General features: G+C 44.4%; 1 protein-coding gene across 1 annotated transcript in view; it reads right to left on the reverse strand.

The window, feature by feature from the left end:
* Positions 1 to 25271, reverse strand: part of LOC118364943 (alpha-1,6-mannosylglycoprotein 6-beta-N-acetylglucosaminyltransferase B-like) — a 123092-nt gene that overhangs the window by 16563 nt on the left and 81258 nt on the right. Inside the window, exons 7-9 of the mRNA XM_052490159.1 lie at positions 22049 to 22180; positions 8856 to 8989; positions 6368 to 6498 (exon numbers count right to left, since the gene is read on the reverse strand). Coding sequence (XP_052346119.1) covers positions 6368 to 6498; positions 8856 to 8989; positions 22049 to 22180 — 397 coding nt within the window. The remainder of the gene's footprint in view (positions 1 to 6367; positions 6499 to 8855; positions 8990 to 22048; positions 22181 to 25271) is intronic.

The raw sequence follows: 25271 nt of genomic DNA on the forward strand, positions 1-25271 counted from the left end.
CTCTATATACAAGCTCCTTCAGGGTGAACATACAGCAGAGGGGGCTGCTGAGGGGAGGACGGCTCATAATAATGGCTGCAAAGTGGGCGAATGGAATGGAATCAAACACGTGGAAAACATGTGCTTGATACCATTCCACTAATTCGGGGGGCATGAACATACTGGCTCCAAAAACACAAAGCACCTGCAAAACTCTATCTTCCCCTCTCCATACTCACAATTTCAATTTTTGAGGAGGCTGGTTGCCAAGACAAGGAGCGATATCCCAGGCAAAAAGCACAAGAAACCCCCTATGCCCATTGGAATACGAGATGGAGTCATCACAATATTGTTTACGGCTTTGGCCTGCCTTACAGGCCCGACTCACAAGGTTAACATTTCAGAAATCAATACTAGCACTATCCCTTAAAACCCAACACACACCATCTCCTCTACTCATGTCTCCATGATACGACTAAGCCCAATACCACATAGCGCAAGCAAGAACTATCGATTTGTTCGACAAATTGCCTCAAGCGGCAGAAAGAGAGACAGCAGAAGTTAACCCCCCAAAAAACAACTGTTTCGAGAGCGTTGAGAAAGATAGAACCACTACTTCATAAAATGGGCACGTGAAGTCTGGGTCCGTTCCAGTATTTTTGATTGGACCAGATGTCCTAGTCGCTCGCCCAGTATTCAGAAAGACATCTGTGGCACCACACAGCTTCCCAGTCCAATAATTCATATCTCTCTCTCTCTCTCTCTCTCTCTCTCTCTCTCTCTCTCTCTCTCTCTCTCTCTCTCTCTCTCTCTCTCTCTCTCTCTCTCTCTCTCTCTCTCTCTCTCTCTCTCTCTCTCTCTCTCTCTCTCTCTCTCTCTCTCTCTCTCTCTCTCTCTCTCTCTCTCTCTCTCTCTCTCTCTCTCTCTCTCTCTCTCTCTCTCTCTCTCACATTGCAGACAGCTGCGTGCTAAGATTAGCGGTGGACTGTTCAAACCACTCGTGTCTTGTCAGTTCACCATTATCTCTACGCAAAAACGTGCATAAAAGAAAAGGCAAAAGGAAGGCATTGTGATAGCAGCTGTATGCGAGGTCAAACTGACAACCCCAGGAGTCTGTATTGGGTGTTCGTAGAGAGTGTGATTATGGAGGAAACGGTGAACTGAATGTATGAGCCGAGGTTTAAGAGAGAGGGAACAGGGCCGGTGTGTTTCGACTGAGAAGAGTCTTACCTGGAGCTGCAGCAGAGGATATCATCCGCCAAGATGCGGAGGCAATGGAGAGACGCACGGGAGGAAGAGAGGAGGGGACAGGAGAGAAGAGAAGTGTCGAAGAAGAGAGGGGAGAAGAATGAGGAAGGGGACAGGGAATCGAGGAGGGGAAAGACAAGAGAAAGAACAAACAAATATTCAACTCCATCTGTCATGTATTGCATTTCCCCCCCCTTCTGTTCCTGTAAAGCGGCAATTGCTCGACGTTCGCACGCCGTTTCTAAAATATCTTCTGTCTCGCCTTGAGATGCAAGACTAAACCAGTGAATGAAAATCCGCGGGGGAAGCCGCACGCCAACAGAGGCGGAGGGGGAACAAAGCTACAGCTAAACCAGGTCTTTAAACGAAATCCAGTTCGAGTCTCTCCCTCATCGAATATGCACTGTGAGCAACCAGGCTGCTTTTGAAAGGAAATGTGGCTGCAAATGAAGGCTGTAAGGACTCCGTTAAATGCATCCACGTGCGGCTGTGTGCCAAATGTAATATCTTCTATAGATAGCAGATAGATGGCATGTCGATCGTTTGGTCTGTTATGCAGTTAACAGCTCTGCGATGTTATTATTATTTTTACATCTCTGTAGTGTATACCGGGGGAGTGAGAAGTGTGTGAGTGTTTAGTGTGGATGAGGATGTGAATACGATTGTAGCCCCTCAGGTAGTTTATATTGATTTTACCTTTTGTTCTTGACCGTAGGAAATGGAAATGAGCTGATTTAACATGGTACTGCTTCTCATCCATATTGAGTCTGTCTGTGAGTCTCCGTGTATCTATTGGACGGTCTGTCTCAAAACCTGTTTTTGCTTTGTCATTATGGGGTATTGTGTGTAGATTGACGAGGGGAAAAAACGATTTAATCCATTTTAGAATAAGGCTGTAAAGTAACAAAATGTGGAAAAAGTCAAGACGTCTGAATACTTTCCAAATGCACTGTATGTATATATTTCAATTGACTGATTTCCTGATATGAATTGTAACTCGTTGAAATTGTTGCATGTTGCATTTATACTTTTGTTCAATATAATACACACAGACACACACACACACACACACACACACACACAAATATATGTACATATTTGGGCTGCAATTTCTGAGGCTGGTAACTCTGGGTCTTCCTTTCCTGTGGCGGTCCTCATGAGAGCCAGTTTCATCATAGCGCTTGATGGTTTTTGCAACTGCACTTGAAGAAATGTTCACATTTTCCGCATTGACTAACCTTCATGTCTTAAAGTAATGATGGACTGTCGTTTCTCTTGGCTTATTTGAGATGTTCTTGCCATAATATGGACTTGGTCTTTTACCAAATAGGGCTATCTTCTGTATACCACCCCTACCTTGTCACAACATAACTGATTCACACTGTGAGTCTCCATTAACTTTTAACAAGGCACACCTGTTAATTGAAATGCATTCCAGGTGACTATCTCATGAAGCTGGTTGAGAGAATGCCAAGAGTGTGCAAAGCTGTCATCAAGGCAAATGGTGGCTACTTTGAAGAATCTAAAATCTAAAATATATTTTGATTTGTTTTTTTGGTTACTACATGATTCCATGTGGGTTATTTCATAGTTTTGATGTCTTCACTATTATCCTACAATGTAGAAAATAGTTTTTAAAATGTAAAAAAAAAATATGATGGGTACTGTATATATACACTGCTCAAAAAAATAAAGGGAACACTTAAACAACACAATGTAACTCCAAGGCAATCACACTTCTGTGAAATCAAACTGTCCACTTAAGGAAGCAACACTGATTGACAATACATTTCACATGCTGTTGTGCAAATGGAATAGACAACAGGTGAAAATTATAGGCAATTAGCAAGACACCCCCAATAAAGGGGGTGTCTTCTCAGTTCCTATGCTTCCTGGCTGATAGTAGTGCAGCTCATCCAGGATGGCACATCAATGCGAGCTGTGGCAAGAAGGTTTGCTGTGTCTGTCAGCGTAGTGTCCAGAGCATGGAGGCGCTACCAGGAGACAGGCCAGTACATCAGGAGACGTGGAGGAGGCCGTAGGAGGGCAACAACCCAGCAGCAGGACCGCTACCTCCGCCTTTGTGCGAGGAGGAGCAGGAGGATCACTGCCAGAGCCCTGCAGAATAACCTCCAGCAGGCCACAAATGTGCATGTGTCTGCTCAAACGGTCAGAAACAGACTCCATGGTGGTATGAGTGCCCGACGTCCACAGGTGGGGGTTGTGCTTACAGCACAAGAGAACACCAAGATTGGCAAATTCGCCACTGGTGCCCTGTGCTCTTCACAGATGAAAGCAGGTTCACACTGAGCACGTGATAGACGTGACAGTCTGGAGACGCCGTGGGGAACGTTCTGCTGCCTGCAACATCCTCCAGCATGACCGGCTTGGCGGTGGGTCAGTCATGGTGTGGGGTAGCATTTCTTTGGGGGGCCGCACAGCCCTTCATGTGATTGCCAGAGGTAGCTTGACTGCCATTAGGTACCGAGATGAGATCCTCAGACCCCTTGTGAGACCATATGCTGGTGCGGTTGGCCCTGGGTTCCTCCTATTGCAAGACAATGCTAGACCTCATGTGGCTGGAGTGTGTCAGCAGTTCCTGCAAGAGGAAGGCATTGATGCTATGGACTGGCCCGCCCGTTCCCCAGACCTGAATCCAATTGAGCACATCTGGGACATCATGTCTCGCTCCATCCACCAACGCCACATTGCACCACAGACTGTCCAGGAGTTAGCAGATGCTTTAGTCCAGGTCTGGGCGGAGATCCTTCAGGAGACCATCCGCCACCTCATCAGGAGCATGACCAGGCGTTGTAGGGAGGTCATACAGGCACATGGAGGCCACACACACTACTGAGCCTCATTTTGACTTGTTTTAAGGACATTACATCAAAGTTGGATCAGCCTTTAGTGTGGTTTTCTACTTTAATTTTGAGTGTGACTCTAAATCCAGACCTCCATGGGTTGATAAATTTGATTTCCATTGATAATTTTTGTGTGATTTTGTTGTCAGCACATTCAACTATGTAAAGAAAAAAGTATTTAATAAGAATATTTCATTCATTCAGATCTAGGATGTGTTATTTTAGTGTTCCCTTTATTTCTTTTGAGCAGTGTATATTGAACAAAAATATAAACGCAACATGCAACAATTGCGTCGACTTTACTGAGTTAAGGTTCATATAAGGACATCAGTCAATTGAAATAAATGAATTAGTTCCTAATCTATGGACTGGGCAGGGGTGGGGCAGCCACTAGGGAGCAATAAAATGGAGGGAGCTGAAAGTCCGTATTGACCAGCGATAAAATGCTAATTAATTACTTTAAAATCTTTTTCTGGATTTTTGTTTTAGATTCCGTCTCTCAGTGTTAAAGTGTACCTATTATAAAAAACCTCTACATGCTTTGTAAGTAGGAAAACCTGCAAAATCGGCAGTGTATCAAATACTTGTCCTCTTCACTGTATATGCTGTATACTGTATTCACACATTAAAATGCTAAAACTCAATCACGCAAAGCACAAATAAAACATCACAGATCACAGAAAAACATTTACATTCCTCCACAAATAAATCCCCAATCAATACTTTAAATTGCCCGAACGGCACCAGAACATCAAGATGAAACGTTTTCAGAATTTTCAGTGCATTAAAACTAAAAGCAGGTTTATCTAGCTCGGTGGAGACACTAGGAACCTCAAGAGTTAACCAATCCTGTGAACGGGTTAGGCAACTCAGGTGGCTGTACCTCAACAGCAGAGCTAGATAAGACGAAAGCTTATAAAGTATAGCCTTGGAAAGAAAAAGGGAATCATGTGGAGATCTACGGGGCTTTTGGCGAAGTCCAGCCAACCTTTTGACACAGGATACAGTGATGAGTATCAAAACTGTCGCCTGGAACAAACCGTAGGGCACTATGGTAGATGGCATCCAAAGGTTTAAGAGTAGTAGCAGCTGCACTTTGATAAATAACATCACCGTAATCAAGAACAGATACAAATATTCACTTAACAATCTGCTTCCTACTGCTTAGAGAAAGGCACCATCTGTTTCTATAGAAAAAGCCAACTTGAAATCTTAGCTTCTTAAACCAGCTCATCTATATGTTTTGAAACGTCAAATCCACATCAATCCAAAGGTCTAAGTATTCATTCTAAGAGCACCGGGATATTCCGGGTACGAGCTGGATGACATAAAGCATCTCTAGATTAAAGATCAGATATGCTTCAGTCATGAAGGGAATTTCAACGGCTCTACAAAAATCGAAAAAGATTTCCCCCCCCCCCCGGCTCTTTACCCGACTACGTATAACTAATGTCAGTGGGATAATTATCTCTCTGCACGCAGACCTGGACTGAAATAGTGTTGGAAATCTTTTAAGTACATTAAGTGCTTGCTTGAGCCGGCCTGGGGCGCGAGGTGGGCACTTTTGGGACTATCCCATTTCATACGGGCAAGCTGAATCAAGCACAGCTAAAGTATTTCAAATGATACATATTATTTGAACCCATGTCTCTCTGTGAGTGGATTGTGTGTGAGTGTGTGTGTGTTGTCGTGGCAGAATCAGAATTCTTTAGGTAACATTTATAAATAAGATGTTTTATTCATTTTCAAAAGCATGCTTATGTGGAAAAGTTACTTGGGCCCAGAGAGGGGAGAGGTGAGGTTAGTCTTATCTGTGAATGTGTCTGTAACTATTCCTAAACCATGTGAAGGGATGGGGTGATTAATGGGGAACCAGTTAGGTGGCTCCACAATGTCTGTGTGCCAGTCACGTCTCTCTGTGAGCTTGTCCAGGAGGGGGTGTATTTGATATATGCCATTGGATGAAGTAATGTTTTTGGTTCTAAGTGGTACCAAGAACGAGATAAGAACTTAGTTTAGGAGACCAAACTGAACGATAATTTATAGCCAATGCTGTCTGGCTATGTGTGTCTTTCCTATAAAGGATCTCAGTTGCCAACATGTAAGCACTCTCAGATAATTAATTTATGACACTGAAATTGATCTGAGAGTCACAGGGCTATGGTGAAGCTCATATAATTACAAATGGACTTTATGATAACTCTGACTTGTGTGTGGTTTGCTCTCTCATGATTTGGTAATACATGGAAATTTCCACGACAGTGTGTTTTGCCTACCTTCCACATGCTGGCCTCCTTGCCGTAAACCACAGCCATGTTGTTGACCTTGTTCTGCATGATGCTACTCTTCTCGGTGTCGTTCAGCTCCTCAGAGACAAAGCCCATGAACGAGTTGTCTGGAGTGTGAGCTGAGGAGAGGAGGGTGAGAGAGAGGGAGGAGGGAAAGGGCAGAGTGAGGGGAAGGGAGAGTGACAGGGGAAAAGATTGAGACAGATACAGAAGAGATAGTAAACACACAGGTGTATACCTTCATCTCATTTGAACGTGAGCTTAACAATATCCTCAGTGAAATGTGAAGAGGTTCTACTGATATTGATATGGCCTGTGCCTCAGTCTAATTCTAATATGCTAATTCAAAAAGGTATTGTAAGTGTGGCTAATCTAAAAGCTGTCTGTATGCTAAAGTCCTGGCATTGTTGTGTTAAGTGGTATGTTAAACCTAGGTGGATTCTACAGGTATCCATTGTGGGTGCATTATAGCCAGGTGGATAGGTACAGATGTAGGATCTTAATTTGAGCCAGTTTGTTACAGCAGGAAAATAATCCTGCAACAGGAAAAGTTCATTATAATGTGGATTATAATTAATGGATTTTTTTTTTGTAGGGGTTGATACATTTTTTGTTAGGGCAAATCAAGTCTGGCATTTTAAATGGAAATTACAAACTTTAGAAGCCTTTTAAAATCTTGAATACACTAGATGTTTGCATTTCCGTCTCTGCTGGAAAATGCTCAGCAACAAATCAGTGATCATCTGTACTGGTGGTGCAGAATATATAGCGATGCTAAGTGGTGCTGTGGAGGATGGAGTGGGTGAGGGTGGATAAAGTCAAGTGCTCAGTTAGCTCAATGACATGCTATGAAAAGCAGAGCCAGTCAGATAGTGAAGGCCAGGGCTCTATGATGGTGGAATCCTACTGTGTCCCACTGTGGCCTCCCAACTCTCCCATCACTGTGGCCTCCCAACTCTCCCATCACTGTGGCCTCCCAACTCTCCCATCACTGTGGCCTCCTAACTCTCACATCACTCTGGCCTCCTAACTCTCACATCACTGTGGCCTCCTAACACTCACATCACTGTGGCCTCCCAACTCTCACATCACTGTGGCCTCCCAACTCTCCCATCACTGTGGCCTCCCAACTCTCACATCACTCTGGCCTCCCAACTCTCCCATCACTGTGGCCTCCTAACTCTCCCATCACTGTGGCCTCCCAACTCTCCCATCACTGTGGCCTCCCAACTCTCACATCACTCTGGCCTCCCAACTCTCCCATCACTGTGGCCTCCTAACTCTCCCATCACTGTGGCCTCCTAACTCTCCCATCACTGTGGCCTCCCAACTCTCACATCACTGTGGCCTCCCAACTCTCACATCACTGTGGCCTCCCAACTCTCACATCACTCTGGCCTCCCAACTCTCCCATCACTGTGGCCTCCTAACTCTCCCATCACTGTGGCCTCCCAACTCTCACATCACTGTGGCCTCCCAACTCTCACATCACTGTGGCCTCCCAACTCTCACATCACTGTGGCCTCCTAACTCTCCCATCACTGTGGCCTCCCAACTCTCACATCACTGTGGCCTCCCAACTCTCACATCACTCTGGCCTCCCAACTCTCCCATCACTGTGGCCTCCTAACTCTCCCATCACTGTGGCCTCCCAACTCTCCCATCACTGTGGCCTCCCAACTCTCACATCACTGTGGCCTCCCAACTCTCACATCACTGTGGCCTCCCAACTCTCACATCACTGTGGCCTCCCAACTCTCACATCACTGTGGCCTCCTAACTCTCCCATCACTGTGGCCTCCTACCTCTCACATCACCATGTCCTCCAAACTCTCCCTCCTAACTCCCTCCTAACTCTCCCATCACTGTGGCCTCCTACATCTCACATCACCATGTCCTCCAAACTCTCCCTCCTAACTCCCTCCTAACTCTCCCATCACTGTGGCCTCCTACCTCTCACATCACCATGTCCTCCAAACTCTCCCTCCTAACTCCCTCCTAACTCTCCCATCACTGTGGCCTCCTACATCTCACATCACCATGTCCTCCAAACTCTCCCTCCTAACTCCCTCCTAACTCTCCCATCACTGTGGCCTCCTAACTCTCCCTCCTAACTCTCCCATAAGTCGTTTTGGACTTGACATCCAATAATAGTGAACTAACCTTTTCCAAAAGCAAATAATAATTGAGCCCCCAACAAGCACATGGCTTTATTCAGGTCCTAATTGTAGCCCTCTTCCCAATACACCTAATATCTGCTGAAAGTTTCATGGGTGGTGCTTTGCCTTGGACCCTCACACTCCTCCCCCCGAATCGCTATAATATAATGACGTTGTTTACGTCCAATACTGCGGTAGACTGAATCAACAATCTGAGACCAGGAAATCTTACAGATTGGGCCTTTAATCATAGTCTCTGCAACCATCCATTGTGTTGTAATACTAATGAGTTATAAACCATATTGATGTATACTTACGGAACATGGTCATGTACTGTCTGCAGTTGAGGTTCCAGTAGCCCCAGTTGGTCCTGTAGCCGTGCAGGGTGGCGTAGTCCTCATGGTTGTAGGCCGGCTCTGTCCCGAAGGTGTCAATCACACGGATGTGGCACCTGAAATGAGGAGCACATTTTAGCACGACACCAGCGAGCAAATTTACACATCTGACATTTCCTGTCAAAAGTGGGTACTGGTATTAAATGTGAGGTTCATTTAAACATCATGTGTATTTCTGAACATGCTGAAAACTGATAAGAACTTGTCAGAACAGACGAAGCCCGACTTCTGAATGCTTGTTTTTGAAATGAATGTTTTGTATGAATGTAAATAACTTAATGAATTACATGTCACAATAGATTTTTAGACAAATTTAATCATTTCAGTAATGGCCACAATGCATCACCACCGCTCTTTCCCCCCCCGAAAGCCTTTGTGTTTTCTCAAAGGCCGTAATCACAAGTGGAGGTCTGTGTTGGTTAATCGGTCTTTCAAATAGTGTGTGTGTTTGTGTGTGTCTGTGTGTGTATGTGTGTGTATTTGTCTGCTCGATATGCAGGGTGTGTGTCTGTTTGACAAGCTATGTGTATGTGTCTGTCAAGAGAGAACACAGAAAGAGCAACGAAGGTTAACTACCATCAATACCGGTTTTCAAGACACACATTACTGAACATACTATCGACACTACGGCGACAAAGGCTCACTCTGGAACAGTTGTAAAAGTAGCAGTTAATAGATATAGCTGTGCCTCTGTTGATGAGAGAGGGGCATCAATCATTTCTGTTGTTCCAAAAGCTACCAAGTGTTGTTTGGGAGCTGAGATGGAAAACCAAGTAATATAAGCAGAATTAAAGGCCAGTTTATCCTCTCAGAAATGTAAGGGCACGTAATTGAACTAGAAGCAGCATGCTAAAGTAATGGCTATGGGGAATACTGAGAAATAGGGTAATAACTATCTCTTGGAATCAAGGAAACTGAACAGGCAGTTAACCCACTGTTCCTAGGCCGTCATTGAAAATAAGAATTTGTTCTTAACTGACTTGCCAAGTTAAATAAAGGTCAAATTAAAATATATATTTTTTAAAAGGGTGACATGGTAACTCATGGTAACTCGCGGATTTCCTACACACGCTCCAAAGCCCTAACAGTTCTGCCCTGGGCTTTGCCAGTCTAGTGAGTGTTAAATCTGGCCACTGTCTGAGCTCAGTGACGATTAGTGGAAGAAGCTGAAGACCCGTGAGAGCCCAGGGCATTTCCATCGAAAAGAACCCACGCGCACCAACGTGTGAAGTACGTAGGAGCATATCAAATTGGGTCTCAGATGAAAGCGAAGAGTCTATATTTTTGGGAAATGAAGGCATAGATACATTTTTCTTTCCATTTTCCAGCTTAGAAACTTGGCATAAGTAAATGCTTTTATTTATGGAGAAATAGATGTAAAAGGGGTCTTAGGGATTTCAAGGTTTTACTGCTAACCTACAAAGCATTACATGGGCTTGCTCCTACCCATCTCTCTGATTTGGTCATGCCGTACATACCTACACGTACGCTACAGTCACTAGACGCAGGCCTCCTAATTGTCCCTAGAATTTTTAAGCAAACAGGTGGAGGCAGGGCTTTCTCCTATAGAGCTCCATTTTTATGGAATGGTCTGTCTACCCATGTGAGAGACGCAAACTCGGTCTCAACCTTTAAGTCTTTACTGAAGACTCATCTCTTCAGTGGGTCCTATGATTGAGTGTAGTCTGGCCCAGGAGTGGGAAGGTGAATGGAAAGGCTCTGGAGCATCGAACCGCCCTTGCTGTCTCTGCCTGGCCGGTTCCCCTCTTTCCACTAGGATTCTCTGCCTCTAACCCTATTACGGGCTCTTTCATGCCGTCCCTAGGAGGGGTGCGTCACTTGAGTGGGTTGAGTCACTGATGTGATCTTCCTGTCTGGGTTGGCGCCCCCCCTTGGGTTGTGCCGTGACGGAGATCTTTGTGGGCTATACTCGGCCTTGTCTCAGGATGGTAAGTTGGTGGTTGAAGATATCCCTCTAGTGGTGTGGGGGCTGTGCTTTGGCAAAGTGGGTGGGGTTATATCCATCCTTCCTGTTTGGCCCTGTCCCCTCCTGTCTCAGCTTCCAGTATTTATGCTGCAGTAGTTTATGTGTCGGGGGACTAGGGTCAGTTTGTTATATCTGGAGTACTTCTCCTGTCCTATCCGGTGTCCTGTGTGAATTTAAGTATGCTCTCTCTAATTCTCTCTTTCTCTCTCTCGGAGGACCTGAGCCCTAGGACCATGCCTCAGGACTACCTGACATGATGACTCCTTGCTGTCCCCAGTCCACCTGGCCATGCTGCTGCTCCAGTTTCAACTGTTTTGCCTGTGATTATTATTATTTGACCATGCTGGTCATTTATGAACATTTGAACATCTTGGCCATCTTCTGTTATAATCTCCACCCGGCACAGCCAGAAGAGGACTGGCCACCCCACATAGTCTGGTTCCTCTCTAGGTTTCTTCCTAGGTTTTGACCTTTCTAGGGAGTTTTTCCTAGCCACTGTGCTTCTACACCTGCATTGCTTGCTTTAGGCTGGGTTTCTGTACAGCACTTTGAGATATCAGCTGATGTACAAAGGGCTATATAAATACATTTGATTGATTTGATTCTTAGAAAATATACCAGAAAAAGTCTTAAAAGGCATCAGAAATACAGTACCAGTCAAAAGTTTGCGCACACCCACTCATTCAAGGGTTTTTCTTTATTTGTACTATTTTCTACATTGTAGAATGGTGAAGACATCAAAACTATGATATAACACATATGGAATCATGTAGAAACCAAAAAAGTGTGAAACAAATGGAAATATATTCTATATTTGAGATTCTTCAAAGTAGCTACACTTTGCCTTGATGACAGCTTTGCTCACTCTTGGCATTCTCTCAACCAGCTTCATGAGATAGTCACCTGGAACGCATTTCAATTAACAGGTGTACCTTGTTAAAAGTTAATGTGTGGAATGTCTTTCCTTCTTAATGCGTTTTTAGCCAATCATAGCCTTGGTTTCTCAAATGATTGCCTCGCCTGGTTCGCCAATTACTTCTCTGATAGAGTTCAGTGTGTCAAATCAGAGGGCCTGTTGTCCGGGCCTCTGGCAGTCTCTATGGGGGTGCCTCAGGGTACAATTCTTGGACCGACTCTCTTCTCTGGAAACATCAATGATGTCACTCTTGCTGCTGATGAGTCTCTGATCCACCTCTACGCAGACGACACCATTCTGTATACTTCTGGCCCTTCTTTGGACACTGTGTTAACAACCCTCCAGATGCGCTTCAATGCTATACAAATCTCCTTCCGTGGCCTCCAATTGCTCTTAAATACAAGTAAAACTAAATGCATGCTCTTCAACCGATCGCTGCGGTTCTGGACAACTACAAATACCTAGGTGTCTGGTTAGACTGTAAACTCTCCTTCCAGACTCACATCAAACATCCCCAATCCAAAGTTAAATCTAGAATTGGCTTCCTATTTCGCAACAAAGCATCCTTCACTCATGCTGCCAAACATACCCTTGTAAAACTGACCATCCTACCGATCCTTGACGATGTCATTTACAAAATAGCCTCCAATACCCTACTCAATAAATTGGATGCAGTCTATCACAGTGCCATCCGTTTTGTCACCAAAGCCCCATATACTACCCACCACTACGACCTGTAAGCTCTCGTTGGCTGGCCCTAGCTTCATACTCGTCGCCAAACTCACTGGCTCCAGGTCATCTACAAGACTCTGCTAGGTAAAGTCCCCCCTTATCTCAGCTCGCTGGTCACCATAGCAGCACCCACCTGTAGCACACGCTCCAGCAGGTATATCTCTCTGGTCACCCCCAAGACCAATTCTTCCTTTGGCCACCTTTCCTTCCAGTTGTCTGCTGCCAATGACTGGAACGAACTACAAAAATCTCTGAAACTGGAAACACTTAACTCCCTCATTAGCTTTAAGCACCAGCTGTCAGAGCAGCTCACAGATTACAACACCTGTACATAGCCCATCTATAATTTAGCCCAAACAACTACCTCTCCCCCTACTGTATTGATTTATTTTGCTCCTTTGCACCCCATTATTTTATTTCTACTTTGCACATTCTTCCACTGCAAATCTACCATTCCAGTGTTTAACTTGCTATATTGCATTTTTTTTGCCTTTACCTCCCTTATCGCACCTCATTTGCTCACATTGTATATAAACTTATTTGTCTACTGTATTATTGACTGTATGTTTGTTTTACTCCATGTGTAACTCTGTGTTGTTGTATATGTCGAACTGCTTTGCTTTATCCTGGCCAGGTCGCAATTGTAAATTATAACTTGTTCTCAACTTGCCTACCAGGTTAAATAAAGGTGAAATAAAATACAAAAAAAATACAAAAATCAGTTATGTTGTGACAATGTTGGGGTGGTATACAGAAGATGGCCCTATTTGGTAAAAGACTAAGTCCATATTATGGCAAGAACAGATCAATTAAGCAAAGAGAAATGACACTCCATTGCTATAAGACATGGAGGTCAGTCAATCAATGTAGAACATTTCAACAACTTTTAAAGTATCTTCAATTGCAGTCGCAAAAACCATCAAGCACTATGATGAAACTGGCTCTCATGAGGACTGCCACAGGAAAGGAAGACCCAGAGTTACCTCTGCTGCAGAGGATGAGTTCATTACAGTTACCACCAGCCTCAGAAATTGCAGCCCAAAGAAATGCTTCAGAGAGTTCAAGAAACAGACACATCTCAACATCAACTGTCCAGAGGAGACTGTGTGAATCAGGCCGCCTTGGTCTTATTGCTGCAAAGGAACCACTACTTAAGGTCACCAATAATAAGAGACTTGCTTGGGCCAAGAAACACGATCAATGGACATTAGACCTGGTGGAAATCTGTCCTTTGGTCTGATGAGTTCAAATGTGAGATTTTTGGTTCCAACCATCGTGTCTTTGTGAGACGCAGAGTAGGTGAACGGCTGATCCCTGCATGTGTAGTTCCCACCGTGAAGCATGGAGGAGGAGGTGTGATGGTGCTTTGCTGGTGACACTGTCGGTGAGCTATTTAGAGCCATTTAGAATTCAAGGCACACTTATTCATCATGGCTACCACAAGATACACCATCCCATCTCATTTGCCCTTAGTGGGACTATCATTTGTTTTTCAACAGGACAATGACCCAAAACACACCTCTAGGCTGTTGAAGGACTATTTGATCAAGGAGATTGTTGAATCAGCTGACCTGACAATCACCCCGACCTCAAACAAATTGAGATGGTTTGAGATGAATTGGACCGCAGAGAGTGAAGAAAAAGTGCTCAGCATGTGTGTGAACTCCTCCAAGACTGTTGGAAATAAAGAAAAACCCTTGAATGAGGTGTCCAAACATTTCAGTGGTACTGTACATCAAAATAGAATCACGTTGACGTAAATACCCCTGGCAACTGATATCAAAACGTATATTTGGTTCTGGAGATGTTGTTCACCTTCTGCACGCTTAAGAAATATTGCCTTGTGCCTCGTAATACCGTTACCAACAACCCACATATCTGTGTGATCATTTTCTAATGTCTCTCCTTCATGTGGAGGGAGGATAATGAGAGTTCGAAGAAGTTACACGTAATGGAAGACATACCAATTAGTTATAGTAATGTTAATGATATAAATGTTGTTTATAAATTATTAAGTGATTCAACTCAATTTCTTTACAAAAATGACACACACAAAAAAAAATCTATAATGGAATTTCTGCCACCTGATTGGCTACAATGGGAAATCATAACAGTCACAAGCCACAGTTGGGTCACCTTCTACTAGCTGTTAACTTTCTTTGTCTTCCTGTCGTCTAGTGGTCAAACCCGTAACGGCCGTTGGTGGAAGAAGGTGAGGACCAAGATACAGCCTGGTAAGTGTTCATCATTATTTTAATAAACTGAACACTAAATACAACAAGGGACCAAAGAAACAACCGAAACAGCGCCGTCAGGTGCAAAACACACTAAACAGAAATTAACTACCCACGAAACCCATGTGGGCAAGAGCTACCTAAGTATGGTTCTCAATCAGAGACAACGACAGACAGCTGTCCCTGATTGAGGACCATACCCAGCCAAAAACAAAGAAATACAAAAACATAGAAAATATAACATAGAACGCCCACCCTAGTCACACGCTGGCATAACCAAAATAGAGAATAAAAAGCCTCTCTATGGCCAGGGCGTGACAAAACCAACAGTGATAAAACTGAGTCTGGACAACCCCTGCCTCTCTCTCTCTCCCCCGCTATCTACCTCTATCTCTCACTCTCCAGTGATTGTCACCTCTCCCAGCTGTTAGTGACACCTACCCATGAGCCCCCTCTCTCTCTCCATTTACCTTAACCAGCATCCTCACTGTTGAGCACCAACCTACACCGGACGTTCATGGATGTTGAAAAGTAGATGAGCTTTGGTCAGTCCGCCTTGGCTTTAGATGTTAATGTCAAAGGACGGACCGGACTGGACCAAATCTATCATAGACGTATGTTTGACAAGTTTGGCTAGCACAGTACAGTACAGTGCTGGACAGTAGAGTACAGTACAGTGAGTAGAGCATAGCAGAGTACTGTTCAATACAATAGAACAGTACAATATAGAACACTAAAGAAAAGTTGAGTATAGTACAGTATACAATATACTCTACTCTACTGAACTATACTGTACTGTACTGTATTCTACTGCACTGAACTCTACCCTACTCTGCTTTGCTGTATTGTGCTCTACTGTACTGTAGTATACTCTAACGTACTGTATTGTACTGTACTGTAATCTACTGTGCTGTGCTGTGATGTCCAAACAGAGAATGATATTCATATCCATCATTATGCATTTCTGTGTAGTACAGATCAGGGACCCATGATGTAATTCCGTTACCGTAATTCTGTTACCGTAATTCTGTTACTGGGTGTAAATCCACTTTACTTACTTACTTCAATAACAAAAATAGATTTTTTTCAAACTCAAGGTACCATGACATAGCTAACTCAAGTTACCATGACATAGCTAACTCAAGTTACCATGACATAGCTAACTCAAGTTACCATGACATAGCTAACTCAAGGTACCATGACATAGCTAACTCAAGGTACCATGACATAGCTAACTCAAGGTACCATGACATAGCTAACTCAAGTTACCATGACATAGCTAACTCAAGTTACCATGACATAGCTAACTCAAGTTACCATGACATAGCTAACTCAAGGTACCATGACATAGCTGACACCCCATTCTTTTCTGCTGACATCTTTGAATCTTAATTCAGAGCAGATATTTTGTTTTTTGGAATATGTGGGCACATAAAAACCTGAAAGAGATTTTACCGCAATTTCATTACGGTTTGATCCGCACAGTTCTTCCGCTCAATTCGTTCAGAAGACATCTTCTGTGGACATTGTTAAAAGTAATCCTTCTGGAGAGTTTTATCGTTTGTTCAACTTTGAAATCAATCGTTTTTGTTTGGCATACGTTTTTAAAGTCAAAGCGCAGTTCCGTTACCGTGGAATACCAAGCAGAGTGTGCGTGTGGATAGATAGAGCCATGGTTTCTCCTAGTTTGAGACAGGGCTGAAATGTTCTGCTGGAATCAGATTTTCAAGTAGACACATAAGCACTTGAAGCAGAGCTGTAGTCTATCGATAACATATTTTCCAGAAATAAGTACAAGTTAGAAGCTCATATTTCCATGTGTACCTCATAACGCGTCTGTGTTGCTGACCAGTGGTCACCAAGGCCCCCTTGACAGTGTGCAGTGTTTCCCTAGGATGTTTTTCAGCAGTGGGGCCAGATTCATTTGGTCTTTCAGCGGTGTGTGTGTGTGTGTGTGTGTGTGTGTGTGTGTGTGTGTGTGTGTGTGTGTGTGTGTGTGTGTGTGTGTGTGTGTGTGTGTGTGTGTGTGTGTGTGTGTGTGTGTGTGTGTGTGTAATATGCACTGCATTAAATACAACAGCCTGCACCATGGGCACCGTTTAACACCGCAGTGACTCACACCATGCAACCACTGGGTATTTTTTGTTGCAACGTTGTCCTGACGTTATTAATGTGTTGCTATTGTGTCAACACGACAGCGAAGATTGCTAGGCCTATATACGGAGATGCAGTGTCTAGTGTGCGTTTACTGTGTGTGTGTTCAAGGCATTGTTGTGATGCTAATGGCCTATTTTCAAGCATGTGAACACGATTGATACACATTTCACTGTAGGCATAATATTTTTAAGTGTCTACTTGTAGGCATAATATTTTTACCATGCTGCCCAAGGTGACGCAGGTATTTCTGTGACACTTTGGTGTGTTCTTCTGCAAACGAGCACAGGGCATTAGATCGACAGCGACATATCTCGAAGGGAGCGTCTTAAAGTGCCATGCCTCTTTGAGCAGCTGTAAGTCAAGGGGCCGCTTTCAGAGCGGTGTCATGAAACATTGATGAGAGATTTAACTTTCAGTTCTGCCTCGCTCCCTCCCACCCTTTATCCCTCCATCCCTACCTATCTCTCTCTCTCTCACCTTTTCTCCATCCCCACCTACATCTCTCTCTCTCATCCCTCGCTCCCTTTATCCCTCGCTCCCTTTATTATCCCTCCCTCCCTTTATCCCTCCCTACCTATCTCTCTCTCGCTCTCATCCCTCCCTCCCTTTATCCCTCCCTCCCTCTCTCTCTCTCGCTCTCATCCCTCCCTCCCTTTATCCCTCCCTCCCTCACTCTCTCCATCCCTCCCTCCCTTTATCCCTCCCTCCCTTTATCCCTCCCTCGCTCCCTCACTCTCTCCATCCCTCCCTCCCTTTATCCCTCTCTCACTCTTTCCATCCCTCCCTTTATCCCTCCCTCCCTCCATCCCTCCCTTTATCCCTCCCTCCCTCCATCCCTCCCTCCCTCCCTCACTCTCTCCCTCCCTCCCTCCCTCCCTCCCTCCCTCCCTCCCTCCCTCCCTCCCTCCCTCCCTCCCTCCCTCCCTCCCTCCCTCCCTCCCTCCCTCCCTCCCTCCCTCCCTCCCTTTATCCCTCCCTCCCTCACTCTCTCCATCCCTCCCTCCCTCCCTCATCGTCTCAAAAACAGGAGAATCTTCTGCCAACAAACAAGATTACCCTGGACGTGTGAAGGGGATGGTGGGATAGAGGGAAGGAGGGATGAAGGGATGAAAAGGAGGGAAATGGCTTTGGAGTTACTGAGTGGAATATCTGGTAGCATATCTAGCAGAGGATCAGAGTGGGGACTAATCTTGGTTAAATTGTTGCTTGTAGCGGGAACGGTCCCTAGGGGGCGACAGGGTGGGAGGCTGTCACCCACCACTGTTCCTGTTTAGATTTAAACCACTGAAATACTGTAGATAAATATGTGTTCTACATCACAAACCACTGATATAGATAAATATGTGTTCTACATCACAAACCACTGATATAGATAAATATGTGTTCTACATCACAAACCACTGATATAGATACATATAAAGTTTCTTATACACTGAGTATACAAAACATTAGGAACACCGGTTCTTGTATCAAAAATGGTCCACCACCCAAAGGACATCCAGCCAACTTGACACAAATGTGAGAAGCATTGGAGTCAACATGGGCCACCATCCCTGCGGAATACTTTAAACGCCCTGTAGAGTCTCTGCCCCAATGAATTGAGGCTGTTCTGAGGGCAAAAGGTGGTGCAGCTAAATATTATGAAAGGTGTTCCTAATGTTTTGTCCACTCAGTGTACATTACGTTGTCTTGTTCAAAAAGGGGAAACGGGTAACTGTGGCTTGTAAATACTGTGATCAGTGCTCCCAGTAGCCGATCATGAGGTGAGTAAGTTTGTGAGGTGAGAAATGGCCTGGGTTGCGGAGTGTGTGTGTGTGTGCTTACGTAACATTTTCTGTGTGTGTGTATGCGCACGTGTATACTGTATGTATGCCCTCGCAGTCCTCCTCCAGCTCTGCTCTATCAGAGCAGTAAATTCACCATGCGTATGTAAAGGACGTCACACTGCTTGCTTAGCGAGTACCTCTTCCTCCCGATTCAATCCATAACTGGCGCAAACTCAGGACCTCTGCTTTGCTAGCTGGCCCAAGTGGGGAGACTTCAGGCTGAGGAGTACGTTTCACACATCCCCTTGTGCTGCACGTACATAGGGATCAATAGTGTATTCACCCCAACTATCAGTTGCAAGGTGTGATTTAAATCCACGCAATATCAGCTATCAGCATCTTTACCAGACCTCTGCCCTCTTCCTATCACTGACCCCTCCCCCATCCTCTTCTTCTTCCCCTGAACGCACACACGCACATGCACGCGCACGCGCACACACACACACACACACACACACACACACACACACACACACACACATGCGCGCGCGCACACACACACACACACACACACACACACACACACACACACACACACACACACACACACACACACACACACACACACCTCCCCCTCCCTCCCCAGGAAACTAGCGTATTGGCTGGCCAGGCATTATTAATGCATCTGGACGTTGGGAGCAACATCAAACTAAAGTAATTAAACAGAGACTGAAGGGCCCAGGAGCTCTGCACTTGATTAATGATATGCCTTTCAGTTGATAGGGCTGATAAAAGGCTCGTATCTCATTCTTGTCCACAAATCCTCTAAGGACTATGGGTAAAGCACTGCATCTGGGGTTAAAGTAGAGTGTCTAAAGGCTACTTCATCCTTGAAAGCGTGTGAGGCTCCAATAAGGTGTGGACTAGACTGATAAGTCATTCATGTTTGTAGTATAAAAGCTTTGTAATATGATGTACGGTGCGGAAGAAAGCGATGGGGTTTGTTCTTCTTACACATAAATACTGAGCTTTATACATGTTATGTATCATATAATGAGTGGGTCGTACATTTCATCGTGACAACAATTCCCTGTGTGTTGCAGAGGAGATTTATTATGTGAGCTCGCTCATTAAATAATAACACCGAAGGTTGTTTACCATAGCTACATCTGAATATGTTTAGGGCTTACTTTTCAAAAAGTTCTGATATTAATTCCGTCTCGAAACCTCAAATCGCGCTGTACTCGGAAAAAGTAGTTGATTTATACGCCGCAAACCCTTGATTGATCGGGAGAGACTGACATGTGCTGCTTTGCCTAGGCCAGGCAGAAATCAACACGGCTCCATAACTGTTGAGCCACTCACTGTCTGGGAGAGCTGCTGACCTCAGCAAACTATTACAACCAGTCGGGCAAAGTTGTTTGGTCACAAACACACACACACGCAGGCAGGCACGCACACACCGTCACACCCTGATCTGTTTCACCTGTCTTTGTGCTTGTCCCCACCCCCCACCAGGTGTCTCCCATCTTCCCTCATTATCCCCTGTGTATTTATACCTGTGTCCTCTGTTTGTCTGTTGCCAGTTTGTTTTGTTCGTCAAACAGACCAGCGGTTTCCCCTTTGCTCCTGTCAGTTCCTAGTTTTCTCGGTTTTGACCATTCTGCCTGCCCTGACCCTGAGCCTGCTGTTCTGTACCTTGTCACACCACACTGGATTACTGACCTCTGCCTGCCCTTGACCTGTCGTTTTGCCTGCCCCCTGTTCTAGTAATAAACCTTTGATACTTCAACACTGTCTGCATCTGGGTCTTCCCTGAAACGTGACACACACACACACACACACACACACAGTCTTGTACAACTAACACATTAACAACTGACACATAATTCAGTCCATTTCAAAATCCTATTTTCCCGAACCTTTACCTTAACCGTAACCCTAAAACCCTTAACCCGAAACTTAACGCTAGCGCCTAAACCCTGAACCTCATTCTAACATTGATTCTAACCTTAACCCTAAACCCTCTCGGAATAGCGTTTGATGAACTTGTTGTTTGTTTACTATTCCTGTGTATAATTAAACACGTCCACACACACACACACACACACACACACACACACACACACACACACACACACACACACACACACACACACACACACACACACACACACACACACACACACACACACACACACACACACACACACACACACAGAGAGAGAGAGAGCTGCTGGGATAGGGATCATTTAACCAGAGCATCGGGCCCACTTCTCATGCTCTTACCTCATGCCAAAATGCATACACACACGCACGCATACCAAAACTCTCTCACCCCTCATTCATAATTGGATTTAAAAAATACATGGCGTGGGCACCAGCTGTTATCTGGTGTCAGTTTGAGTCAAGAGGCTTGCCACTCTTCCATTTGCACTCTCCCTCTATCTTCCCTCCCCTCTATCTCGCTCCCTCCTTCGCTCAGCGCCTCGCTACGATTGATAGTTAACCGCAACGCAAAACCCAACCAGTACAACAATAATAAGAAGCTGTTGACAGCTGGGCGGGTGCATACTGTATATAGAAGATGAGCTGGTATGAGCGTTGTGATGTACGCGTTCTAGTTCGGGCTGTTTGTTGCCGAGCAGAAAAGTCTGCCAATGGTGTGTGTCAGATAGACGGCACTGAACATGTGTGTGTGTGTGTGTATGGGTCCGCCTCTAAACATGTGTCAAATCAAATCCATTTATTTGTCACATGCCTCGAATACAAGTGTAGACTTTACCGTGAAATAGGTACTCATGAGCCCTTTCTCAACAATGCAGTTAAAGTGTAAGAAAATGCATGTGTTTTTTGTTGTTGTCTATGTGTGCGTCTGTGTTTCTCTGAATTAATTTATGCGTGTGTGGACTTCAAAAGGAAGACCTGTCATGTAATTCTGAGTGGACGGAGAGAGTGTGTATTGTTACTGCTGTGGTGCTGTCCTTTTGTATTGATGCCCCCCCCCTCCTCCCCTTCCATCATAGTATTAGACAGGACTGACAGTCTGGCCGGAGACTGAGGTATGTTTTACTGACCTATAGGGGATTAATTAACCGTGTGAGTTACGAGCAGAGAGACACGTCAGTAGCATTGCACCTAACAAGCAGCCCTAATGGACTCATAAACACAGGTCGTAAACCTTAGCTATGACATCACACTGACACATGTATATTATACGCGCACACACACACACACACACACACACACACACACACACACACACACACACACACACACACACACACACACACACACACACACACACGCACACGCACACATACTTGTGTCTCTTGAGCGAGAGCCCCATGTGCTGCTTCATCTGCTGCATGCCGTGGTAGTCTGTGTAGATGAGGTCAAAGGGCAGAGGTCCTGTCAGGGGGCAGCTCCCTCTGCCTGGGGGCACCCCGAGAAATCTATGAGACAGAAACACACAGACCAGAGGTTACATGAACTACTGTATGGTTCAAACACACTGAGCAGAGGTTACATGAACTACTGTATGGTTCAAACACACAGACCAGAGGTTACCTTAAATACTGTATGGTTCAAACACACAGACCAGAGGTTACCTTAACTACTGTATGGTTGAAACACACAGACCAGAGGTTACATTAACTACTGTATGGTTCAAACACACAGACCAGAGGTTTCATCAACCACTGTATGGTTCAAACACACAGACCAGAGGCTACATTAACTACTGTATGGTTCAAACACACAGACCAGAGGTTACATTAACTACTGTATGGTTCAAACATGCAGACAAAAGGTTTAATTAACTACTGTATGGTTCAAACACACAGAGCAGAGGTTACCTTAACTACTGTATGGTTCAAACACACAGAGCAGAGGTTACATTAACTACTGTATGGTTCAAACACACAGACCAAAGGTTTCATTAACTACTGTATGGTTCAAACACACAGAGCAGAGGTTACCTTAACTACTGTATGGTTCAAACACACAGACCAGAGGTTACATTAACTACTGTATGGTTCAAACATGCAGACCAAAGGTTTAATTAACTACTGTATGGTTCAAACACACAGACCAGAGGTTACATTAACTACTGTATGGTTCAAACACACTGAGCAGAGGTTACATGAACTACTGTATGGTTCAAACACACAGACCAGAGGTTACCTTAAATACTGTATGGTTCAAACACACAGACCAGAGGTTACCTTAACTACTGTATGGTTGAAACACACAGACCAGAGGTTACCTTAAATACTGTAAGGTTCAAACACACAGACCAGAGGTTACCTTAATTACTATATGGTTCAAACACACAGACCAGAGGTTACATTAAATACTGTATGGTTCAAACACACAGACCAGAGGTTACATTAACTACTGTATGGTTCAAACACACAGACCAAAGGTTTCATCAACCACTGTATGGTTCAAACACACAGACCAGAGGCTACATTAACTACTGTATGGTTCAAACACACAGACCAGAGGTTACATTAACTACTGTATGGTTCAAACATGCAGACAAAAGGTTTAATTAACTACTGTATGGTTCAAACACACAGACCAGAGGTTACATTAACTACTGTATGGTTCAAACACACAGACCAGAGGTTACATTAACTACTGTATGGTTCAAACACACAGACCAAAGGTTTCATTAACTACTGTATGGTTCAAACACACAGAGCAGAGGTTACCTTAACTACTGTATGGTTCAAACACACAGACCAGAGGTTACATTAACTACTGTATGGTTCAAACACACAGACCAAAGGTTACCTTAACTACTGTATGGTTCAAACACACAGACCAGAGGTTACCTTAACTACTGTATGGTTCAAACACACAGACCAGAGGTTACATTAACTACTGTATGGTTCAAACATGCAGACCAAAGGTTTAATTAACTACTGTATGGTTCAAACACACAGACCAGAGGTTACATTAACTACTGTATGGTTCAAACACACAGAGCAGAGGTTACATTAACTACTGTATGGTTCAAACACACAGACCAAAGGTTTCATTAACTACTGTATGGTTCAAACACACAGAGCAGAGGTTACCTTAACTACTGTATGGTTCAAACACACAGACCAGAGGTTACATTAACTACTGTATGGTTCAAACACACAGACCAAAGGTTTCATCAACCACTGTATGGTTCAGACACACAGAGCAGAGGTTACATTAACTACTGTATGGTTCAAACACACAGACCAGAGGTTTCATTAACTACTGTATGGTTCAAACACACAGACCAGAGGTTTCATTAACTACTGTATGGTTCAAACACACAGACCAGAGGTTACATTAACTACTGTATGGTTCAAACACACAGACCAGAGGTTACCTTAACTACTGTATGGTTCAAACACACAGACCAGAGGTTACCTTAACTACTGTATGGTTCAAACACACAGACCAGAGGTTACCTTAACTACTGTATGGTTCAAACACACAGACCAGAGGTTACATTAACTACTGTATGGTTCAAACACACAGACCAGAGGTTACCTTAACTACTGTATGGTTCAAACACACAGACCAGAGGTTACCTTAACTACTGTATGGTTCAAACACACAGACCAGAGGTTACCTTAACTACTGTATGGTTCAAACACACAGACCAGAGGTTACCTTAACTACTGTATGGTTCAAACACACAGAGCAGAGTTTACATTAACTACTGTATGGTTCAAACACACAGCACACAGACAGAGCAGAGGTTACATTAACTATAGTTTCCATGGATCAGTTGGCTGGAGAAGGTTATGAGATTTAAATGTGTTATTGTCACATACACCGGATAGGTGCAGTGTAAAGCGTTGTTTTCCAGGGTCAGCCATAGTAGTACGGAGAAAATTAGGGTGAAGTGCCTTGCTCAAGGGCACACCGACAAATTTACCACCTTGTCAACTAGGGTATTGGAACCAGATTTAACGGCAAGGCTACCTGCTGCCCTGTTTGATGTCTGCCTGGGCACCTGTTGTTTACTTAGGACCAGGAGTTTTCACTGACCACATGACCGTGACCAGGTCACCACAACCCTGACCAGGAAACACTGTGCCCTGGACTGTACGCTCAAAGGTCAATCTTGGTCAGGTCAAAACACTGTCGGTCCTGTACTGCATTCACTATAAGTCACTTTGAATAAACCACCATCTCATTATCGTACTATGACGAGAGAGACGTTGAACCTGCTTCCAAGCCCCCGAGCATTAGAGAAACACAATGAAACATCAATCAATCAACTCGGTCAAAAGACGGCGCTTGCGTTGATGATGAGGGTGAAGCACCGCTCAGTTGTGTGATCCAAACTGTATGAGTAGCAGATGGCCAGAACAGTGAGCGGGCAACAGCATCAGAAAAAGAGGGAGATCTACACATCAAACTGTCAAAGGGGCACCGACCGGGGAGACATGTGTCCGTTTCAGAGATGAGAGGAGCGATGGAGAGGACGAAAGAGGAGTGTGTGTCAGAGACAGAGAGACACAGAGAGACTCCCTGTCAGTGGATGGTTTC

This window comes from Oncorhynchus keta, chromosome 32, assembly GCF_023373465.1.
Source record: "Oncorhynchus keta strain PuntledgeMale-10-30-2019 chromosome 32, Oket_V2, whole genome shotgun sequence".
In the NCBI taxonomy this organism is placed as follows: domain Eukaryota; kingdom Metazoa; phylum Chordata; class Actinopteri; order Salmoniformes; family Salmonidae; genus Oncorhynchus; species Oncorhynchus keta.